General features: G+C 45.7%; 2 protein-coding genes across 5 annotated transcripts; one reads left to right on the forward strand and one right to left on the reverse strand.

Moving 5' to 3' along the window:
* Positions 1-236: 236 nt before the first annotated feature.
* Positions 237-7,101, forward strand: MAT2A (methionine adenosyltransferase 2A). The gene is made up of 9 exons (XM_049652072.1): positions 237-468; positions 2,408-2,485; positions 2,583-2,705; positions 3,329-3,441; positions 3,529-3,672; positions 3,835-4,053; positions 4,278-4,460; positions 4,612-4,745; positions 5,443-7,101. The coding sequence occupies exons 1-9, from the start codon at positions 378-380 to the stop codon at positions 5,543-5,545; spliced, it is 1,188 nt and encodes a 395-aa protein (XP_049508029.1). The 5' UTR covers positions 237-377; the 3' UTR covers positions 5,546-7,101.
* GGCX (gamma-glutamyl carboxylase) lies at positions 6,152-20,747 on the reverse strand. Of its 4 annotated transcripts, XM_049652069.1 has the most exons (16): positions 20,550-20,747; positions 19,991-20,161; positions 18,716-18,874; positions 18,223-18,388; positions 16,505-16,583; positions 15,973-16,079; positions 14,026-14,189; positions 13,409-13,674; positions 13,148-13,279; positions 12,609-12,760; positions 11,980-12,149; positions 11,658-11,788; positions 11,228-11,375; positions 10,866-11,061; positions 10,352-10,424; positions 6,152-9,417 (listed from the first exon to the last, which is right to left on the reverse strand). In XM_049652069.1, the coding sequence occupies exons 1-16, from the start codon at positions 20,590-20,592 to the stop codon at positions 9,334-9,336; spliced, it is 2,241 nt and encodes a 746-aa protein (XP_049508026.1). In that variant the 5' UTR covers positions 20,593-20,747; the 3' UTR covers positions 6,152-9,333. The 4 variants fall into 4 exon arrangements, with proteins under 4 accessions (XP_049508026.1, XP_049508025.1, XP_049508027.1 ...); XM_049652068.1 differs by having other exon boundaries at positions 6,152-10,424; XM_049652070.1 differs by lacking the exon at positions 20,550-20,747 and adding an exon at positions 20,276-20,540 and having other exon boundaries at positions 6,152-10,424.
* Between the last annotated feature and the right edge of the window lie 2,197 nt (positions 20,748-22,944).

Consider the following 22,944-nt stretch of genomic DNA (forward strand, 5'->3'; position numbering starts at 1 on the left):
CGCGGTATACTCGCATGTCCACTTTATCCCTCGTTATAAGTGCTTAAGATAACTAAATATTCGCAGGAGGGGCGAATCCGCCTCCTCCCCCTGCCTCGCACAGTGGTTCAGCCCGAGCTCCCGCGTCCGCGAACCGCCCCTTCTGCCGGCCTCCGCGCGAGTGGCGCAGTGGCGCGCGGCGCCGAGGGGCGGGGCCCGGGCCGGGCGCGCGCTGGCGCTGTGTATAAATACTGGGCCGCACCGCCCGCCGCCTCGTTCGCTCCGCGCCGCCCGCTCGAGCAGATTAGAGCGCCGTCCTCTTGTGCATTTCGCAGCCGTCGCCTCGCCGCTCCCTTTTTCCTCAACGCCGCTTAATACTCACCACTACGAACCCCAGAATGAACGGGCAGCTCAACGGTTTTCACGAGGCGTTCATCGAGGAGGGCACGTTCCTCTTCACCTCAGAGTCTGTGGGGGAAGGCCACCCAGGTGAGGTGACGGGCCCTGGAGGGAAGTGAGAGGCGGGGCGTGGGCAGGGCCGGGCCCGGCCGGCCGAGTCCGGCCGGCGACGGTGCCCGTGCTAGGTGCCTTCACCCGCCGGGCGGTGGGAAGAGCGGCGGCCGCGCGCCTTCCTCGTGGCGCCGCCGGTGCCGAGCGCGTGGCCGCCGCTCCCCTCCCCCTTCCTCCCCTGCCCTCTCCTCCCCTCCCTTCCCATCCGGCCGCGCGCCTCGGCATGCGGAAGATTCTAGAAAACGAGAAGGGCGGGGGCCGGGACAGCTGTGCTCTACCCAGGGAGGGCACTATTTCCTCATCTCCGCCCTGCCGTCTGAAAGCCCTCGAGTGGGCGACCGGCCCCGAGTGCTCGCGGCCGGCCCTCGGGAGCGCGCGCCCCGCATTGCAGCCGCAACCACGTGTTTGCCGCATGTGGCATCCGGGCGAGGGGGAGCCGTCGGGCTACCGGAGCGCTCGGGTGTGCGGAGTGGGGGGTCCGTGCCTCGGGACGTCTGCCGAGTCCGTTAATTCTTGCCTTGGGCTATTACGGTACCCAGGAGAATACGGATGTGTCCTTCGGCAGTATATGGCCTTGCCGTCAAGGTGACAGCCGCCAACTAAATATAGCGCGGGTTGGGGAAGGCCTGCCTTATTTGGACCATGTTTGAAAAGGATTGGAAGCGTGAATTAAGTGTAAGCTGCCATTGGGTTGGATTTCCCTTTAAAGTCTTTGGTGCTTTACCGTTGGGCAGGGTTTTACCGAACATCTTCTCTGGGCTTTGTCCACTAGTCCGCCATTATGGAGATCAATTTACACGTGAACGAGTAAAGCTATTTCAAGGAACTTTGAATCTCAGTCTAGTAAAGATGAGTCTTTTGCTCTACTGGTTCTACCTTTTCTTAGGATGACCACAATGATCTGGTAATCTAGTCTAATGGCTTTAAAGATGCATTTCTCTAGTAAGTCTACTGTGCCTATGATGAAATCCCACAAGCAGCCTAGTGATCTAGGAGAGGACAAACCCCAAGAGCCTGATGAGTGAAGGTCAGGTGTTCTGGTGTGGGTTACCCACCTTCCCTCAGTTTTGAGAATTTGACAGGTATTTGGCCCACCTTTTATTAATTTAATACTTTAAGTCAGGCGTTTATACCAGTTTGTAGATTAAGTCTTGAACTTCTGATTTGACTGCAATGTACGTTTTGCTTTAATTGTTCCGGATGATTGTAGAAAATTCAGGAAAGTGATCTCTCTGGGAAAGGGATTTCTGTTCTCCCTGTTTTTAATAAATGGTGATACAGTGGGGGAGGAAACAAGGATTCAGAATACATGGGACATTTCCCAGTCTATTCAGCTCATATTCCTGGACTACTCCTTTGGCAAATCAAAAATGTTTCCCTGCTTTGCTTTTGGGTTTGAGGATAAACACTTCAATTTGATTAACTTGAGTTATATGGCTGTTCTGCATAACAGTGGAAATTGTTCTGCCTGGGAACTTAATTTTTCAAAATGTCTGAAATACTTAAGAGATGGAATAGAGTCCTCCTGAGGTGTAAAGTGCATATATCACAATGAATTTAAATATGTTAAACGTGCTGGGTATTCTGGCTAATCTGAATTGGTGAGCTTGTGGTGCAGCTATATTAAGACTATGGTATCAAGTTTTCAAGTAACATGCAGTATTATATCCAGCATTTATTCTTCAGTCAAAAGGTTTCTGGTAAAGCAGTGCTCTATTTAGCAGTTAAGATCTCCATACTTCGAATTGCTGAATCGTATGCTTGAAAATGGTTAAGTTCGTAAATTTGTGTTCTGTAGGTTTCACCACGATTTTTGAAAGAAAGCTTTCCCAAAGGTCTTTACAGCTGTGTTTATAAGGGCATGACAGTGAGATTGTCTATTGACAATGAGACAAATTGAGACAAATTTTTTCCCCAGATAAGATTTGTGACCAGATCAGCGATGCTGTCCTGGATGCCCACCTTCAGCAGGACCCTGATGCCAAAGTGGCTTGTGGTAGGTTCTAAACATTGCTTACCAACTGATGAAAAGGTAATCTCATGGAAATTACTTTGTAAGAGTGGCATTTGATTGTGAATTTCTCTTTTATTAGAAACTGTTGCTAAAACTGGAATGATCCTTCTTGCTGGGGAAATTACGTCCAGAGCTGCTGTTGATTACCAGAAAGTGGTTCGTGAAGCCATTAAACACATTGGATACGATGATTCTTCCAAAGGTGTGTTTTAATGAATTGGCTTTTCTAAGCTCATTTTTCCGGATATTTTCAACACTCTCTAGCTCTTTTACTTTAAAGTTTATTTATTTTGAGAGAGTCTGAGTGCATGCCAACAGGAGGAGCGAAAATCCCAGACAGGCTCCTTGACCTGTCAGTGCAGAGTCTGACGTGGGGCTTGATCCCACATGAGATCTCAGTTAGTGAAAACAAGTACTAATGCAGGTCTTTCCTAAAAGTGAAGTGATGAAACAATAACTTTCAAAACGTGGGGGGATACCTGTATTTGATTTCTATAGCAGTATTTGAAATTTTAAATAACTCTTGTAAATAGAAGGCATGGGTATTGCTATGGTTGTTTTTTTTTTTTTTTCCCCTCCTTTTTTTTTTTTTTAATTTTTGGGACAGAGAGAGACAGAGCATGAACGGGGGAGGGTCAGAGAGAGAGGGAGACACAGAATCGGAAACAGGCTCCAGGCTCTGAGCCATCAGCCCAGAGCCTGACGCGGGGCTCGAACTCACGGACCGCGAAATCGTGACCTGGCTGAAGTCGGACGCTTAACCGACTGCGCCACCCAGGCGCCCCTCCCTCCTTCTTCTTAAACAAGACATTGTTTTGTTTGTAGGGTTTGACTACAAGACTTGTAATGTGCTGGTAGCGTTGGAGCAACAGTCACCAGATATTGCTCAAGGTGTTCATCTCGACCGGAATGAGGAAGACATTGGTGCAGGAGACCAGGTAGCTTGGTAGACTCTATTTGCATCTCTTCTAATGTGAAATTGTGAAGCTTGGATTGATCACATTGGTGACTTTTTCCTTTTTTAGGGTTTGATGTTTGGTTATGCCACTGATGAAACTGAGGAATGTATGCCTTTAACTATTGTCTTAGCACACAAGCTCAATGCCAAACTGGCTGAACTACGCCGCAATGGCACTTTGCCTTGGTTACGCCCAGATTCTAAAACTCAAGTAAGTGATGATCATAAAGATAGATTACACATACTGCTTTGGCACAGAACAGTAATGTTTTTACTAAAGACTAGTATTTATCTTGTATTGTCACTTAGCTTTGCCTTGGTTCTCTATCCTATCTAGTAAACTGATGTTCTGATCATTTGCTTTGCCTTCAAGGTGACTGTGCAGTACATGCAGGATCGAGGTGCTGTGCTTCCCATCAGAGTTCACACAATTGTTATATCTGTTCAGCATGATGAAGAAGTTTGTCTTGATGAGATGAGGGATGCCCTAAAGGAGAAAGTCATCAAAGCTGTTGTACCTGCAAAATACCTTGATGAAGACACAATCTATCATCTACAGCCAAGTGGCAGATTTGTTATTGGTGGGCCTCAGGTAAGGCCTTGCAGTATCAATTCCATTTACTTTTTTGGATTTTCTGTAATGGTTACTTGCAAATTTGGCTGCTACCACCTTTTTTTCTAGATTTGTTAAGTCTGCATGTGAATTTTCTGAGGGTGTATGTTGAGTGATACAGAAATAGGTATTTAGGAAACTTGATCTAGAACCATTTATTGGAAAGGATTAGGCATAAAGTGACTTGAATTCTTTAATTTCAGGGTGATGCTGGTTTGACTGGCCGGAAGATCATTGTGGACACTTATGGTGGTTGGGGAGCTCATGGAGGAGGTGCCTTTTCAGGAAAGGATTATACCAAGGTGGACCGTTCAGCTGCTTATGCTGCTCGTTGGGTGGCAAAATCCCTTGTTAAAGGAGGTCTGTGCAGAAGGGTTCTTGTGCAGGTATATACTTTCTTAAATAATTGGAGTGATTAGAAGGCATGCTAGTGGGAGGGCTTTTAGTGTAGTTACTTCTGTTTTTTAAATACCAGCGTATTGTACAAATGGGTGGGTCTCTTAATCACTGACTTTTATGACATTTGAATCCTTTTAGGTCTCTTATGCTATTGGAGTTTCTCATCCATTGTCTATCTCCATTTTCCATTATGGCACCTCTCAGAAGAGTGAGAGAGAGCTATTAGAGATTGTGAAGAAGAATTTTGACCTCCGCCCTGGGGTCATTGTCAGGTAAAGATGGTAAAGCCTATTGTTAGTGAAAAATGAGGGTGTGTGTGTGTGTGTGTGTGTGTGTGTGTGTGTGTGTGTGTGTGTATTTGAGATCTGTTCAAATCGGAGAAGGTGAAGGTGGGTGTGAAGACTCCTCAAGTGGGGAAACCTTTTAATTCCTAGAATGGTTGATGTTATCTAAGTTGCCTTTAGTAAAGGCTTATATTAAGAAAAATGTAAAATTACAGTGTTCCATTGCTTAGATTAACCACCCTAGAAAAAGTCTTTCACGTTTGATATTGGGCTTTGTGCTCATGTTATCTAGGGATGTTTATTTTACTTAAATTAGTACAGATAAGTGGGGATATTTATTCAAGGCCGCTATAAAGAAAATAAACAGGGTTTGGGCATGGGACCTTGGTAAGTATGCCATGATCTCAGATGAGCTTTTTGACACTTGGAATTTCTCAGAATAATGACAAATTTTCATATTTGTTGAGCCAAGGATGGAAAAACAAGAACTGTAGTTACTAATAAGGACTGTGCGAGGAGTTTGGACACCAGGGAAGTAACAAACACTTCTGCCACAAACTTTTTTCCTAGCAAACCCCAGAGAACTGAACTCATTTGCCAGAACTCTTGAAAATGAGTCTTGCTGATTGTTTTGCTTTATTTTAATTGAATGCTACATATTAAGTTACGGACTTGTATATTCCAGGGATCTGGATCTGAAGAAGCCAATTTATCAGAGGACTGCAGCCTATGGCCACTTTGGTAGGGACAGCTTCCCATGGGAAGTGCCCAAAAAGCTTAAATATTGAAAGTGTTAGCCTTTTTTCCCCAGACTTGTTGGCGTAGGCTACAGAGAAGCCTTCAAGCTCTGAGGGAAAGGGCCCTTCTTCCTAAATTTTCCTGTCCTCTTTCAGCTCCTGATCAGTTGCAGTCACTCTAGTCAATGACATGAATTTTAGCTTGTGTGGGGGACTGTAAGTTGGGCTTGCTATTCTGTCCCTAGGTGTTTTGTTCACCATTATAATGAATTTAGTGAGCATAGGTGATCCATGTAACTGCCTAGAAACAAACCAACAACACTGTAGTAAATAATGCTTTGAAATTGAACCTTTGTGCCCTATCACCCAACCTTCTAAAATCCTAATTGCATTGACTTTCCCACCAAATGCTGAAAATGTCCTGTAATGTGCACGTAAAGTATTTGTAGTTCCATTATAGCCTGTCTGGCAATGCCATAGCCCTGTCAGCATGAATTTGTAATGTCTTGAGCTCTATTCAGAATGTGAAGCCTTCCCTTATCTTCCTTATAACTTGATCCATTTCTAATTATGTAGCTCTTTGTCAGGGAGTGTTCCCTATCCAATCATTCTTGCATGTAACGCAAGTTCCAGTTGGAGCTCTAGCCTGACGTTAAAAAAAAAAAAAAAAAAAAGGCAGTTACCATTAAACCATCTCCCTGGTGCTTATGCTCTTAATTGCCATCTCTTAAATAGCACCAAATCAAAATCTCTCCACTTTTCAGCTGTCTTTTGGAGGACGTACGTAATAAGGTTTTTATTTAGTAAACCAATCCTATGCATGGTTTCAGCACTAGCCAAACCACCAACTCCTAGCTCTAGAAAAACAGGCACTTGGCACCCTTGTGATGTCATACAGAGAAGTCACAGGGCAGTACCTGAGGGTGTCTGTAGGTTGCACACTTTGGTACCAGATAACTTTTTTTTTTTCTTTATAAGAAAGACTGAGTACTCCACACTGCACAATAATTCCTCCCAGGGTTTTAACTTTGTTTTATTTTCAAAACCAGGTCCAATGAGCTTTCTGAACAGCTGGTGTAGCTACAGAGAAACCAGCTTCCTTCAGAGAGCAGTGCTTTTGGCGGGGAGGAGGAAATCCCTTCATACTTGAACATTTTCTAATTGCTTATTTATTGTATTCTGGGGTATGGCGTAAGTACAGAGAAGCCATCACCTCAGATGGCAGCTTTTAAAAGTTTTTTTTTTTTTGTTTTTTTTTTGTTTTTGTTTTTGTTTTTTCCTCAACACCATGATTCCTTTAACAACATGTTTCCAGCATTCCCAGGTAGGCCAAGGTGTCCTACAGAAAAACCTTGGGTTAGACCTACAGGGGGTCTGGCTGGTGTTAATAGAAGGGAGGGCAGAGCTGGTGCGGCTGGCCATGGAGAAAGCTGACTTGGCTGGTGTGGTACAGAGAAGCCAGCTTGTTTACATGCTTATTCCATGACTGCTTGCCCTAAGCAGAAAGTGCCTTTCAGGATCTATTTTTGGAGGTTTATTACGTATGTCTGGTTCTCAATTCCAACAGTTTAATGAAGATCTAAATAAAATGCTAGGTTCTACCTTAATTGTGTCCATTATTCTTTGGTTTGAATATGACCTGAGAACATACTCCTTATCCCTGAATAATTGTAATCCTTCCCATGGTTCAGGGAAATCATCTCAAACCCCTTCATCCAGGACTGCAGGCGTTTCAGTAGGTTTGTATATCCTATTCCTAGCACTAAGAAAAACCTCCCAAGATCTTACCTGTCTAGCATTGCTTTTTTTGGTTGACGCAGTGGACAAAATCTCTATGTCCTTACTATGTAGCAGCTACTCAACTGCCAGTAACATTTAAAAACTGTCCAAGATTAGGGACGTAAAAGGGACAGTGATGTTTAGTCTTGAAAATTTAAACCCCTTTTCATCTTTCCAATGTAGGGGGGAAAAGTTTATTATGCCTGAAGTGTTAATCCCTTTATTATAAACAGGTGTTAAAGGCTGCAAGTTACATGTTCAGTACATGACACAGCAAAATTTGAGCAGTGGTGAGGGGCCAGCTTCTAATTATTTTATGAGCTAGAATAAGTGAGCTACAGTGAAAAATTGAGCACAATTACAGTGATGATATTACAAGTTTCTAAAACCCTTATTCTAAATTTGTGGCAGTTTGTAGGGGTTTACAACAGAGCTTGAACCATCCCTTTTTAACCAGGAGCTAAAAGTAGAGACCAGAGCCACTTGGCACAGGTTTACACCAGCATGTATGCAATCATGTGGTTCATCTTTACTGTTGATCTGAAAATGTGAAACCCAAAAGAATGCTTGATTACACCTATCTGGAGGCTTAAATATAACTATGTTGGCAGGGGGGCAAGGTTAAGTCCTGGTATCGTTTAAAGTTTCAAAAAGCTCTTAGATGCCAGTGTACTGCTGGCCAAATAAGGGGGATAGGGATGCACTGGATGCCTATAGGCTAGTCGGATAGTACTAGAAAAATTAAGGTTAGGTTCAGTTTTTGCTTCTGCCTAACAGGGGAAAAATTATTTAAAAAAAGTGAAGGTGAAGAAATAGTGACCAGCCCAGGGAGAAGAGTAGAAGCAAAGGTAAAATGGAGTGATGGTGATTATAAATGGTTGAAGATCAAAGTATTAATATGGTATGGAAGGAAAGCTCAATGTGCAGGTAAAAAGGAAATCTGTACTGGACTTTATACGGTTTAAAGGAAAAACTTGGTCCGGGACAAATGCTGAGAGGAGAAATAGAACACTAAGGCCTAGCAAAAAGGACATTGATAGTCCCATTTCCATAACAGCTGCACAAGACCTGATTTCTAGTGAAATCTGAATCCCGATTTACTCAGTTGAATAGCTTTTCTTAAACAGTATTAAGATGACCACCTGTCCTCTCCATCCCATCCCAACATTTTCATTGGGAAGAAGAGGTGATGCACTAACAGGTTTGGGACAGTAGCATCCTTGCCTATATTAGAACTACCACGGAGTCCCTTCCCCAAATACCAGTCATGTAATGGGCAGGGCGTGGGGGCACTGCAGGGGAAGGGATGGCTGAACTTAAAAGGACATGGTGCCGAGGTATATTGTGTCGGAGATCTGCAAAACTATTGAAAACCAGTGTTTCCCCCACACTTAACAAGTGACCAAGATACCTCGTGGCACAGTTATTGCTAGCTAACCCACACAATGCCTTGTAAGAATGAGGTCCCACTTGACTTCAGTGGGATGCCCTTATTCAGGCCCAACTTGCACAACTGTATCTGCTCAGGTCTATCTCCAACTAGATTAGAACGCAGAGGTAGTAGAAATGAATAGATTCAAGAGGTAGAACTGATGCAACTTGAAATTTAAGAAATGTGAGAAAAAAGGAAGAATCAAGGCTGAGGACTCAGGTGGCTTGGTCAAAAAATGCCATTCACTAATGAGAAGGAGGCCTGAGTTGGGGATGAACAGAAGTTGTTAGAATTTGAAAGCTTTGTGGGATATCCAGATGGAGCTAGTTAGATATATAGGTCTAGGGTGCAGGAGGGAAATTTAAGCATCATCACTGGAAACCACTGGAGAGGACATCATCAACCCAAGTGTGTACAGTGAGAAGGCAGCTGCCTAGGAAAGGCCCCCTGAGACCACTGTCCAAGGAAGTAGGGTAGGGTGGGGTGGGGTGAGGCATGGGAAGCAAAGCCTGAAAACACAGATGTAATCCTTTATCAAAGTTACTGGGACTGCCAATATACTGCCATGACCGTCTTTACTGCAAGACCATGAGCACCCAGAGCAGGGGCCTTTTTTCTTCCTTTTTCTCTATGCATTCTTACTTTCTAGCCCAATGCCAGGCTTTTGTTCATGGAATTGAGGTGCCTCCTGAGTCCCCCTGTACATCAAAGCCTACAAAATAACGGCAAACATGCCTTAATCCCTCACCAAGTTTGGTTAATTCTCTTTACATCACTTTGTGCTCACGAAAGGGTAGAAGGATGCTAAAATTTAATTTTGAGAGAATGCTAAAGCTTATTTTGAGAGAGCTAGTACCAATCATCTGAATTTCCTTATTTAACTTGGTCCTACCTATTCTCATAGCTGCTACTGAAAAACTCACTGGCTATAATAGGAACAATAAAGGAACCACAACAGTAGGGAAGAGAAAATTACTCTGTGCATTTAGAACTTGAACACCATCCTAATCTTACCTGTAATTAACAAGACAAGTTTTAGGCTAACACTATTTCATGATTCTTGTCTGTGAGTCTGCAAATTACAAGAGGCAGGGTACATCTCTTATAAGAGGGTTGTCTTTGAAATTATATGATCTCTGAGCCTTACTTTCTCCAACTGTAAAATAGGGGGCTAATGGCCACTAAGGGTTAAATGAAATAATGAAGGCATATAACAAGTACTTGAGAATAGTTTGGCATTATTGTTATCATGGCACATAAATCTCTTTCCCAAGGAGCTGGTCACTTTAAACCTGACTCTTAGCCCTTTATCCTAGAATGGCTGTCCTAGCCCCTCAACCTTGAATTGATAAATTTTATCCTTGCTTTACTTTCTTGGCTCCTCTAAGATATCCTCTCTGAATTTAAAAGAACTATGAATAAAGAAGAAAAATATATAAAATATCAATTTCTTCACATTTCCAATGCATAGGTTGATGGTCCTATGACTGGCTGCTCCCACATCTGTACCCAACATCTGCCCCCCCTCAGAACTCTGAGTGCACAGGGTCAGAATTTGGCTCAGGGGGATCAGAATTCGAAGAATCTGTGTTTGAATGACTTGACTCTCCAACTGGCTCAAAGGGTCGCAAGTTTGCATAAGTCACCTCTTGGGCCAGCTGCTCCAGGGAAGGGCGGCCTAATACCAGATTTCGAAGTGAGATGCAAGTCATCAGGAAGCTGAAAAAGAAGAAAAAGGCCAGCCAGTCCAAACTCCTGTTTCTACATAGGGATTCCTGCTGAACCCCTCATGGCCACCTGGTCCTACCTTCTTTCACTCAGGCATAAATGAAAATCTCCCCCCCCCCCCCCGTGACCCACCCATCCCAGCTGGAAGGGCACACCACTCCTTATATGGTCCAGTAAAGGATTCTAGAGTGAGGTAGGAATAACCCACAGGGAGGCTGGCGGTGAGCTGAGGCAGAACAAGACAGCAGGCCATCAGACACAGATCATTTAGTCTTCCATTACATCAGGGGGAAAAGAATGGAGAGGAAAAAGTATTTAGCACTAGACTGTCCTTTCTTGGGATTGTCCCTCCTGTTACCTTCACCAGAGAAAAGTTACCCAACTTGCAAACATCTGACGGCAATGACCAGTACTGTTGTCAGTATAACTCACCTGCGGCGGAAGATATAGAGCTTCCGTAGCAAGAAGCGGAAGAGCCGCTCATGGAAAGGGGTATTTCTCCGGCGTTCAAGCTCTTGGAGCCGTCGCTGGCGTCTAAGAAAAGTCTGAACCAGAGGTGTTGGCTCAGGGCCCCCTTTTACTTCCCCTTCCAGCAGAGGTTGCAGTTCTGGAGGTAGAGGCCCCATTTCTGCCCAGAAGATGGCAAAAAGAGGAATCACTGAGGTCATTCTCTCTTTTAGAACTCTCCTTTCACCAGCCAGAAACTTCAAGTTCATTCTTTAGTGGCTAGATCCTCATTCACAACCCTGACTTATAACCAGGTGCTTTCTTAGCCCAACTCTTCATATACTCACCAGTTCCATTCTCCACCTTCTCCTTTAATTCTTGCAGATATGCCAGGTCTTGCTCCAGTGCAAGCTCTGTAGTGTTGACATAGATGTACATGTAGCAGGAAGGACTGGGTGACATCGTATATACCTTATGGTACTCACCAGCAGGCAACTGACAAGGGAAAAGAAATGGACATACTTCACTCTCTAACCTTTCCCAGGCAGCCTATGGGCTTCCTACATTCCCCACCCCAACCCACCCCTCCTTCCCCCCTACCTAGACGTCTTTCTTTTCATTGTATTTTGGAGTCCGAAGGAACTGACTTCTAGAATCCTGGGTGAGGCTGTTCACAGCCCTGGGGACCCTTGATTTTTGAGCTCCCACTTTGGAGTCTATAGTAAATTAACTCCACTCATCTAAACTTTTCTGCCATTGTTAATTCCAACAAAATACCTGCATTTTTTCTCCCTCCTTTAGAGTCTGATTCTTTTGTTCTGCCACCAGCTCCACAATCACCTCCCCCTGCAGCAGCTGAATGCTAGTGTTGCCCAGGTCTTCACTCACAAAATTCTCCAGGTGCAGCCCTGCCAGGGGCAACAAAGTTCCCCAGCTTACCCCATGGAAGATGAAATAATTCCCTTTACCACTACCACCCTTCAGGTCTCAAGAACACTCCTCCCATCAGGAATGCCCCTCCCCTCTCTATCACAGGCAATGTCGCTGGCCAAGGAAACCACAGGGAAAGACAGCAAAGGTTCTTTGCTTTCCTCCATACCAGGGAAATCTGCAATGAAAACCACCTCAGTGTGGTTGTCCAGGCTGCTCTTGATTTCTTGTAACTTGGTCCTCCAGGGAGACAGGTCCATCAACAGTGGCTGCAGCCAAGATGTACGCTGGAATGGGGACCAGGCGGCCTGCACGATGTCCACACGAGGGTCAAAAATCCTTAGGAAAGAAAACCATGTTCTAAAGAGACCACAGCACCTACCCGCCAAAATTTCTGGTTCTGTTCCCTTCATCACTGCTCCCAGATAGAGGGAACAGGGTTTCCAAATAGAAGAAATGGCTTATGTCAGCATATTATTGCCAGTCTGGGGCAGAGAGAGAAGGAGAAAGAGATTCTGGAGCATTGGGAAGAATGGGGGTTAGTGGCCACCTGAGGAGAATTGTGTTAACAGCATCTTAGGGAAAAAAAAAAAAAAAAAAAAAAGTCAGTTACCTTTTCTGCTGGTTGATGGTGCCCCCTGCTGGAAGCAATCAGCTATACCCACAACCAATTCAACAGGGACATGCACCAGAGGACAGACAGCCTTTCAAGCAAGACAACACTGGGGAGCATGGGCTGTTCATCTTGGCAAAAGGAGTGGGACTTCATTTTTCCCCTTCTCTGTTCCCTGTGCCCACCTCTGCTGGAAGCGGTCATTGATGGAGACCCAAATATCAAAGTAGATCTGGGGCTCAGTGACATTGTACTTGGGAAGCAGTTGGCTCAGGCAAGTAGCATATTGCTTCAGCATGTCTGCATGATCCTTCCATCGCCGGCTCTGTGTGAATACCTGCCCCAAACCCCCACATTAGTCCCACCTCATCATTATCAACCTCCCAGATGGGTCATGCACTGTCGATGGCACTAAGAGAGTCCTGTCTGGTGCCTATTTTGACCAGGAAAAAAAAAACCCTCAACTCGTCTCTGGGGAAGAATTGTTTATTGCTGGGCTTGATATACTTACCTTTCCTAAATCTAATTTCGATTCAAAGGAAGTGAATGACACTGCCCTATTTGAACTCACACAAAAGAAGGGTCAACCCGGCTCCTGAGAGGACAGAGTGGGCAGAGTGGACCCAAATTTGTTTTATTTTATAATTATATTTAGGACCAAATCAGACCCCAATGCTCAAGGGAGCTCTGAAGAACAGTAAGTTGTCAGCATCAGACATCTCACCCCAGGGTTAAGGTAGCCCAGCTCGCCAGTGCGGCCGTCACGGTAGGTGATCTTCACGTGCTGGTGGGAGCGCGAGTGTACCATCATGTCCCAGGAATAGCCATACAGCCCATTTGTCCAGTTGTTATAGCCCTGAAAAAGCAGGACAGAGGCAATCGGCCCAACAGTTCTCCTAACCCCATTCTCAACTGACACGGCCCCATACTTGCCTAACGTTGTGACCTCTGCCACTTCCCAACCTAACCCCCAGCCCACACATACCTGGGTGAGGAAATGAGAATAGGGCAGGAAGAGCTGCTCCAGGAGGTAGAGCAGGGTGAAGGCGGCACCAAGCTGATGGCGCAGCCCTGGCTTCTGGCCACCTTTGGCTCGGCTCCTCTTATACACGCAGGACACACTGGGCTGAGGGGCAGCCTTGAGGGGCAGCAGTTCTTGCAGCCTCTCAGGGAAGTGAGATACCAGCTTCCGGGGCCACTCAGGGGAGCAGAAGAGAGGGCTGCTGGCGAGCATGACGTAGGGGAACATACCTAGGAAGGCAGGGAGAAAATAAGCGTTTCAGGAGTTTGGTTGCAGGGAACATGGGTAATCCCCTCCACTCCCCTACTTCAGGAAGCCTCTCCCAGGTATTCTACTTGTGACGAAAGAAGTTCTTAACTAGAGGATTCTTACTTCCCCGAGATTCCTTCCTACACAACACGCTAGCTGAGCCCAGAGGCCCCAGTCCTCTCTTCCTGTTTACGGCCATTTTCCAGTGACTACATCTGGCTCAGTTTAACTCCAGTTCCCGTCACCATCTCCCACTCCCAGACAATGTCTCCGGCCAGTCCCTCCCCACAAACCTGTGGCTTCCCATCTCCTACCAGACCACAGGTACTGACCGATGCTGAAAAGCTGGGAATTCATGCAGTGGAAGTAGGACACGAAGAGGAGGCCAATGGACCTCGAGGCATCAAAGAAGAGCAGGAAACCGGCTGAGAGGTCGAGCAGCAGTCCACACCAGTGCACCACTAGCAGACTAGTCATCTCCTCGGACAATACCAGTCTGTAGAGACCAGGAGCAAAGGTCAGGCACCAGCCCACCGGAGAACCCAGCATTCACAGCAAACTCCACCACCCTGTCCTTGCCAAAGGATGTACCATAGCAGGTGGATAGAACTCTGCACAAAGACACCCTATGAGAGTTTCCAACCCCTTTTCATTTCCACACACTTTAGCGGTTCAATTTTTTTCCACATGCCCTATGTAATAAGTAGGGGCAGATTCCACAGAGCAAATTTGATTGAGAAGTGAGTGTACTTTAGGGAGTAGGTGGTTTTTTTTTAACGTTTATTTTTATTATTTTTAAAAAAGAAATTTTTTTTTTAACATTTATTCATTTTTGAGAGGTGGAGAGAGACAGAGCATGAGTAGGGGAGGGGCAGAGAGAGAGAGGCAGACACAGAATCCAAAGCTGGCTCCAGGCTCTGAGCTGTCAGCACAGAGCTTGATGCAGGGCTCGAACTCACAGGCTGAGATCATGACCTGAGCTGAAGTCAGATGCTTAACCGACTGAGCCACCCAGACGCCCCTAATGTTTATTTTTGAGACGCGCACACACACACACACACACACACACACACACACACACACAGTATGAGCAGGGAGGGGGCAGAGAGCAGAGAGAGAGAGACAGAATCCAAAGTAGGGTAAGCTGTCAGCACAGAGCCTGATACAGGGCACGAACCTACGAACCATGAGATCATGACTTGAGCCAAAGTCTGAATCTTAACTGACTGAACCACCCAGGAGCCCCGGGAGTAGATTCTTCATGGAGTTTATAAATGAGAAGAAACTGGGGTACCTGGGTGGCTCAGCTGGTTAAGAGTCCGACTTGGGCTCAGGTCATGATCTCGTGGTTCATGGGTTTCAGCCCTACATGGGGCTGAGTGCACAGTCTGCTTCTGATTCTGTCTCCCTCTCTCTGCCCCTCCTCCCCAGCTGATTCTCTCTGTCAGAAAATAAACATTTAAGAAGGAAGGAAGGAAGGAAGGAAGGAAGGAAGGAAGGAAGGGAGGAATTTTAAAAGGTGAATGCCTGACAGGGGCACCTGGGTGGCTCAGTGGATTAAAGTGTCCGACTCTTGATTTCATCTCAGGTCACGATCCCACGGTTCATGAGTTCGAGCCCTGCGTCAGGTTCCACACTGAACGTGCAAAGCCTGTTTGGGATTTTTCTCTCTCTCCTACTCTCTCTGCCCTTCCTGTGCAAGCGCTCACTCTTTCTCAAAATAAATAAACATACTTAAAAAATAAAAAAATAAAAAGCGAATGCCTAACATAATAAAGTCAAACTTTTGGAACTGGGAAAGAACAGGGAAAAAGAAAGAATAAAGTAAAAGAGGCAAGGAAAAACAGAAGGAAAGGAGAATTCAAGAGAGGCAAACCTCTGTTTCCTAAAGAGCTTGCAACAATGATTTTGTCAGAGCAGGGCCGCTGACTGTCCATCTATGTACACTGGCTGAGGAGTCCCGGCGAGAGGCCGGGGCGGCAACACAAGGCACCACCTATGGCGGCTGCAAGGAGCACGGACTCATTCACCAACTCACTTCATTCTGACTTTCGTCTTTTAGTTTGTTCCCTTTGTTCTTGCCCAGGGACAGGTAAGCCTAGATCTTTTGGTATCACTGACTCTGCCTTCTGCTGAATAGGAAGATAAGTGGCCAGAGGAAAGCATGTGGCAAATTCAGGCAAAGCAGGGAGGGCAGTTGTTACCGTAAGCCTGGGGGAGGTGAGTCACCTGCTGTGTACCTGTGCCTCAACGAAAACTCTGCCCTGACTGCCACTCACTTGAAGGGACTGAAGAGCCAGTGCCGGGACAGGTACTCCATGGAATAGCCTTCAACCCAGTCTGCGTCCAGCTTTTTCACACCCGCAATAAAGTACACAATGAAGATCTGCAAACACAAAATGCAAAACGAATGTTCAAACAAAAAAAAGAACCCCGTTTTCTACAGACTACTGGCAATAACACAAGTTCTGATCTGAGTTCAGGGCCTAAGGAAGATTAGATTCACTCAACTGGGATAGTTACTCACCCAACAAGTATTTATTGACATTCTACCAATGCCAGGCACAGTATTACGTACCAAAGAAAATCATGAAGCATATATCTCTCATAAGGATGTCAATCTAGCAGGGATAAAGCTCTATTCTTTCCATGACAAGGTAAGAGAACCCAGAGACTAGAAGACAGAAGAGGTGGCCTAGCTTTTCAGCAAAAGGAATCCAAGGAGGCAGAGAACAGTGGAGTCCGGCAGCAGGATGGCCACGCTGACAGTGGGTATCAAAGATCACCTCCCTCTTTCCTCAAATCCTGTACCTGGCCCCGCAGCACAGCATAGTTCCAAAGGGGCACGTGGGCATTCCGCTTACGGGCATTCAGCAGGCCGTCCACAGACCTACACGAAGAGAAGCAAGCAGTAAGGAGAGTTTCTTAGTCCAGCACATTTCCACCTTTCTTTTTAAATGTAATAACCTCTCTATCCCAGGAAGTCTTCCCATATCCTCTTAGGTTCTCTGGGCTATTCTAAAGGTCTTTTAGAATTACATGAGCAAATTTAACAGTGACTAGGTCATGACAGAAATGTTACTAGTGAGTGATAGTGACAAAGAGTTCAGTGTTTACCATTAGTTAGTAAATTAGTTTGTCCTAATGGAACAAATCAGGGAAGGGACCATAGTGCTAGAATATGACTGAATTTGAAAAAGAATGAATTTGAGAAGAACGGTTGAAAAGCTAAAGGTATATGTAAACATATACTGCATTAAAAAAAAAAATTCCAAAATCTAAGACAAACTGACATTTCATAGACCTAGATGCCAGGATGTAGTGCTGGAGGGTACCTGCTAACAGCTACCTTGGGAGAGATACCCAAGACACTAAGACTAGATGTATTCTAGGGAGGCAGCAGCAAAACAGGTTTTCAAGAACACAATGAATGAGCAGAGAAGTTGGGGAAGGGGCACTTTACACTTGTGGTCAAGAGCACTGCAGTCTGTAATTAAGGAGACCTGGATTCTCACTTGTGCCTCTTAGCCTGGTGGGTGACCTTAGGCCAATCCTTCCCTATGCCTTAGTTTCCTCATTTATAAATAGAACAGCACTATAGACCTCATGGCATTGTAATGAGGAAAAATTTAAAGTATTTAGTATAGTGTCTGGCCATGTGCAAAGCCTTCAGTAAAGGATAGGTATTTTTTCAAATTGTGTAAAAATTATAAAAATGAATCTTTTCAGGAGTATTCTGTCAAAACTGTCTTAATTTTATATGATCAGAGCTGGCTATTTTGAATGAATTTAAAGATTTACCAAAGGGGCATCTGTATGTTATATTAATAAATGAAAGTTAATTAATGACTGATAAATCAGTAACACACTCAACATTTGAGATTTTTTTCCCTATACCCATCTTACTGACATTTCATATTTGCATATTTGCTTTCACTTAATGCGGAGGGTCCCTAGAGATCATCCGCCCTGCCACCCTGTCTCCAAATCCCTTCACCACCTCCCATAAAAGATGGTCGCCTAAGCCGGAGGTGGGGGAGGGTTACCTCCTCCCAGGACAGCACTGCTGAGCGGCCCTGATGGGCCCTCTCCTTCTGATATGACTCTGCCTCACAGCAACCGCTACTCTTGGCTCTAACTCTGCCCCCCTGGGCTCACACAGAGAAAGTCTGCTCCCTCTTCCACATGACCACCCTTGAGGTATCTGAAAACATCTATGTCTGGCTTTAGTCTTCTCTTCTTCTAAGAGGATTACAGGAAGTGGATAGATCAAGGCACCTGGGGAGATACGGAAAGAGTGGAGGGTTGGGAATGGAGCCATTTTCCTTTTTGTCATCCCAAGTGCCCCAACTCACTGATCCTTCCCCCTCCCGAATTCATCCGAATCAAAATGTGACCCTGTAACCACACTTTGCAAAGCACGGTTGAAAATATGCTTGCTGGGGCAAATTCTAGGACCTCACTGGGCCCCTATCACCAGTAACCATCCTGACCCGGCCAACCCTTCCCCCTTTCCCCTAGACTCATACCAGTAGTGGTTCGCATCCATGAATGTCAGCTGAAAGGCCAACAAACCATACAGATAGGAGTGGTTGTTCCATGACGTCTTGTCCAGGAGAAACACATACCAGTATGGCAGCAGGAATAACACACAGCTTATCCGGTAGCACAGGCCCAGCATCATGCCCAGTGCCCCTGGGATTTGTGGGGGAGAGGATTAAGAGATCAAAGGGTCACCACAGGCCCAGCTCCCCTGGGACAGGCTGTGGGTGGGATCAAGAAAAGTCATAGGACATTTTATCATCGGGTAAAACTAAATGAAAATTAAATGTTACTCTAATATTTTAAAAAGACTTATGGGATCACAGCTGAGATGACACACAGGTCAGCAAGATGAAATTATGAATCACAGCGGAAGTGAAATAATGAACCCAAGACTTTGGTCATTCACCAGCATGCTTTGTATTTCTTTGTTTTAGGTAGGCCAGGTAATACTCCCATCTCTCCCACACTTTCCCTCACCCAGAAACATGATGGTATACACAAGATACATCCAGTCAAGTGGTAGTGGCTGCAGGGCATCCAGCAAGGGGAAGCGGCACACCTCCAGCCCATCCAGGTATCTTCGGTCTAGGGAGCTGAGCCCCCGTTCCTGGGGAATGTCCAACACCATCAACAGCCCTGAGAAGGTAGTCAAGGAGGGGCTGTTAGCCCTCAGCAAAGGAAGAGGTGGAATACACTGGAATACAGTGGAATGCACCCAGCTCCAGGGTCAGACTTCTTACCTAACCCTGGCTCTGCCACTCACTCATTCCCTCAACAATAATTACTGAGCGCCTACTCTGTGCTAGGCATTATGCCGGTTATGTGATCTCAGACAGCCACCGCACCTCACTGAGCTAATTCTTCATTCCCTATTTGAGAAAGGGGCTCATCTTTTACAGGGTTACAAAGAGGATTAAATGGGAAAAGTGTACAAAACGCTATAAATACTGTTTAGGTTTTGATAACTTAAAGTCTGTCCTATGAGGCATAGAAAGTGTTCTAGGGTGGTGCTTCTCAAACTTTTTCTCTTCCTAGCACACCCAGAATATAGTACTTGGCTTACACACTAGAGCAAACAAAAGCAGCTACTCAGGTTCGGAGGACAGTTCCAGTTTAGGCAGGGTTTCTCAACCTCGGGACAATCACATTTTAGTCTGGTTAATTATTTGCTGGGAGGGGCTCTCCTGTGCACCATTAGGTCACAGCATCCCTGGCTCCTAAGTACACACCGGTCTGTGGCCAACTACTTCCTCTTCCCCCAAGTTGTGACAAATAAAAATGTCTTCTGGACAGCAAAACTGCCACCAGTTGAGAACCACTGGGCTAAGGGGATGGATATCTCAGCACATCTGTAACCCGTTCCAAGCATCCTTGTGTGGCCTATGAGTTAGGAAACTCTGGATTCAGGATTCACAGCCAAAATGTCTGCCCTGTCACCTAGCCATTTCTCTGAGGTCTAGTCCTCAGTATAGTTACTGGGCAACTTCATGCCACAAGCAAAATGGGTCTCTGTTCCTCTGCCTCTGTATTTCCTATGACCTCAGATCAAAGGATTTCTGGCCTCCAAACCCTAATCAGAGGAGACAAAGCTGGATTTGATCCTAAACTCCACAAAGATCTCTTCCAGGATATCAGTATCTTCAGCTCTAAGGCAAAGGGAGACAAATCACTAAGTAACCAAGAAATGCACAAAGGAGGATTGTTATTCTCTCACCCAGCACCACACTGGCCCCTCCCAGAAACCGGACTTACCAAAGAGAAAACGGAAGACGGCCAGGCTGGCAGGATCCGTTGGTCGGTTCAGCAGGGTCACCAGCCTCCCCCAGCTGGAAACATCTGTCCACTCAAAACCCAAGAGTTTCACCATTCCGCTGCCCTGACTGGGCCCCGAAGTCCGTCCAGCCTTGTCTTTCTGTACTTTATCTGCAAACAACAGAGAAAGCGTGTGTGCAGGTGTGGGGATGGAAGTGCTTTAAAATCGACTTCTCCCCAAATCACAGAAATCACAGCCCCAACAGCCCCAGGGTTTCTGCCTACCAGGTTATCCCACAGATTCCTAAGTACTCTAACACCCTTGCAGTGCAACCCCTCCTTCTGGATCCTCCAATGCCCCAGAACCTCTCGCGCCCTGAGTGTCATCATCAGCCCAAATCCTCGGGCTGCAATCTCTCTCTACAAGCTCCTTCCTAACAGAGGCCCCCTTCCCGGGGTCCCACAGGGCAGTGCTACCGCCCCCGCCCCTCTGACACCAGCGTCCCTCTCTCTCTCTCTCTCTCTCTCTCTGTGCCGCAGGGGAGGACTCTGAGCCTACGTGAGTCCGACGGGGCCCGCGCGGACCGGGCAGACACCGCCATGGCTCCAAGGAGATAACACCGCCACAGACGCGGCGCGGGAGCAGGGAGCGTCCGACGGATCACTTCCCTGAGCCCCGCCTCCCCGACACATCAGCACGCGCACGGCTGGCCGCAAAGCGCCGGGACTGTCGTGGAGGGCTTTGGCCAGCTGCGCCGGCTCCCTGCTTGGCGGCAAAGGGAGGAGCGAAGAGCCTTAGTGCAAGCGAGCCAGCGCTTCAGCGGGCGTCGCCTTGCTTTGTGACAGAGGAGGGGTGAGGATGCCCTAGACCCGCCTCGTTTCAGCCGCCAGACCTGTCTCTCCCCCGAAGCGTTCCGAAGCCCCTCTATGCCTTCAGCCTTAAGATATCTCGGAATTCTGGCAACTTCCCTGGGCTCCTCCCGCCTCCATTAGGCGTCTCCAAGTTATGGTGTCCCTGCGGTGCTCCCAGACATGAGCGATGCGGGCGCAAATGTCAGACTGTTCCCCAGAAAGGTTGACCTCTGAGTTGAGGACACACCTCGAAGGGCTATCCCGGCATAGGGAGAGGGTGCGAGTTACTTTATTCTCTCTTCCGGTACCTGCCAGGGACCGGAGGTTTGAAATCAGCTGGGGAAGCGCACAACTGCAGAGGGGATGTAGAATATGGGCAGTGTGTAGATAAAGTGTGGTCGATCAGGGAGGATTCCTAAAGAGGTGAGGCTTGACCAGCACTGTAATATCTATTTACTGCGCTGGGATTGGCCAACTGCATCACTGGAGGGCATCCTAGAACAGCGGTTCTCACATTGTTTTGGTCTCAGGACACTTTGACCCAGCTGCACATTATTGAGAACCCTAAAGAGCTTTTTTATTTACCTGGGTTTTCTTTTTCCACGTTTACCATATTAGAAATGTACACTGAGAAATGTTTAAAATATGTATTGATTCTCTTAAAAAGACAAATAAACCCATTATACATTTACATAAATAACATTTTAAAAAATGTTTATGTTTGAAAGAAACAGCTGGGAAGGGGCGGGTAGAGAAGATCTAAAGCAGGCTCTCCGCTGACAGCAGAGAGCCCCATGTGGGCGCTGGAACTCATGAACTGTGAGATCATGACCTGAGCCGAAGTCAGATGCTGAGCAGACTGAGCCACCAAGGTGCCCCTACAGAAATAACGTTTTTATGCAAAAAGCATATTTCCCACAAAAAGTTACACAAGTAACACTACTACTACTACAGTAGTACTGTATTGTTTTACATGAAAATCTCTTTAATGTGTGCCTTAATTGGAAACAGCTAGATTCTCCTATCTGCTTCTGGATTTGATCTGGTGTTGAATGAAGTATACGAAGGAAATCTGGCCTCATAGATACTCAGTTGTAAAAGGAAAAAAAACATTTTAATAACTTTTTTAGATAATTGTGGGTCTCCATCTTTGATACCTCACCTAAACTTAAAACTGGTAGTTTTTTAAAGGTTAGTTGGATGTGGACTCTGAAACCAGATCAATGAACTTTTATGCTTTGTTACATTAAATCATGGTATATCTTACACTTTGAATGGACCTTTTACAAAATCATGCATTTAGTCATTTGGAAAACATTGTTTCACTGAGTTATGCTGCTCTTCCAAATTCAGAGTCTTTTAAATGTTGGGAAGCTGCCAAGCTCACAGTGGCAGATACAAGTTTTCCAAAACTTTAATTTTCACTTGAAAGCTCAAATTTTATCATTGGCAACAAATGCTGTCTATTGTTTTCCTTTAAGGAACAGTCACACTCCTTTCTTTTTTCAAAAACTATCTGCCAAATGTGCCAGTTGGAATAACCATAGTCTGTCCAATATCCTCAAGTAAAATGATGTTTCATTTTTTTAAAAAAGAAAGAAAAGGGGTGCCTGGGTGACTCAGTCAGTTAAGCGTCCCACTCTAGATCTCAACTCAGGTCATGATCTCCTGATTCGTGAGATTGAGCCCCACATTGGGCTCTGTGCTGACAGTGTAGAGCCTGCTTGAGGTTCTCTCCCTCCCTCTCTGCCCCTCCCCCGTACATGCTTCCTCTCTGTCTCTCTGAAAATAAATAAATAAGCATGAAAAAAAAGTCTTAAAGAAAAAAAAACCAAAGATACCCAACATCTTATTTTATTAGGGAATTGCAAATTAAAACGAGAGAATTATCAGAATGGTTGAAATCCAAAGCACCACCACCAACTAATGCTGGCGAAGACGTGGAACAACGGGAAGTCTACTTCACTGCTGATAGGAATGCAAAATGGTATATAGCCCCTTTGGAAAAACAGTTTAGAAGTTTCTTAACAAAACTAAACATGGTTTTACCATGTGATCCAGCAGTTGTGCTCCTTGGCATTTACCCAAATGAAAAGTTATGC

Source organism: Panthera uncia, assembly GCF_023721935.1.
Source record: "Panthera uncia isolate 11264 chromosome A3 unlocalized genomic scaffold, Puncia_PCG_1.0 HiC_scaffold_12, whole genome shotgun sequence".
NCBI lineage: Eukaryota > Metazoa > Chordata > Mammalia > Carnivora > Felidae > Panthera > Panthera uncia.

Excerpts from the sequence above, each read along its gene's own strand:
- MAT2A (XM_049652072.1), top strand. The coding sequence starts at position 378 with ATGAACGGGCAGCTCAACGGTTTTCACGAGGCGTTCATCGAGGAGGGC. Across the intron at positions 3,442-3,528 it reads ACATTGGTGCAGGAGACCAG|GGTTTGATGTTTGGTTATGC; the intron begins GTAGCTTGGTAG and ends TTCCTTTTTTAG. Across the intron at positions 3,673-3,834 it reads GCCCAGATTCTAAAACTCAA|GTGACTGTGCAGTACATGCA; the intron begins GTAAGTGATGAT and ends TTTGCCTTCAAG.
- GGCX (XM_049652068.1), bottom strand. The coding sequence starts at position 20,592 with ATGGCGGTGTCTGCCCGGTCCGCGCGGGCCCCGTCGGACTCAC. Across the intron at positions 13,280-13,408 it reads ATTCTCATTTCCTCACCCAG|GGCTATAACAACTGGACAAA; the intron begins GTATGTGTGGGC and ends CTGCTTTTTCAG. Across the intron at positions 10,425-10,865 it reads CTCTATATCTTCCGCCGCAG|CTTCCTGATGACTTGCATCT; the intron begins GTGAGTTATACT and ends CTTCTTTTTCAG.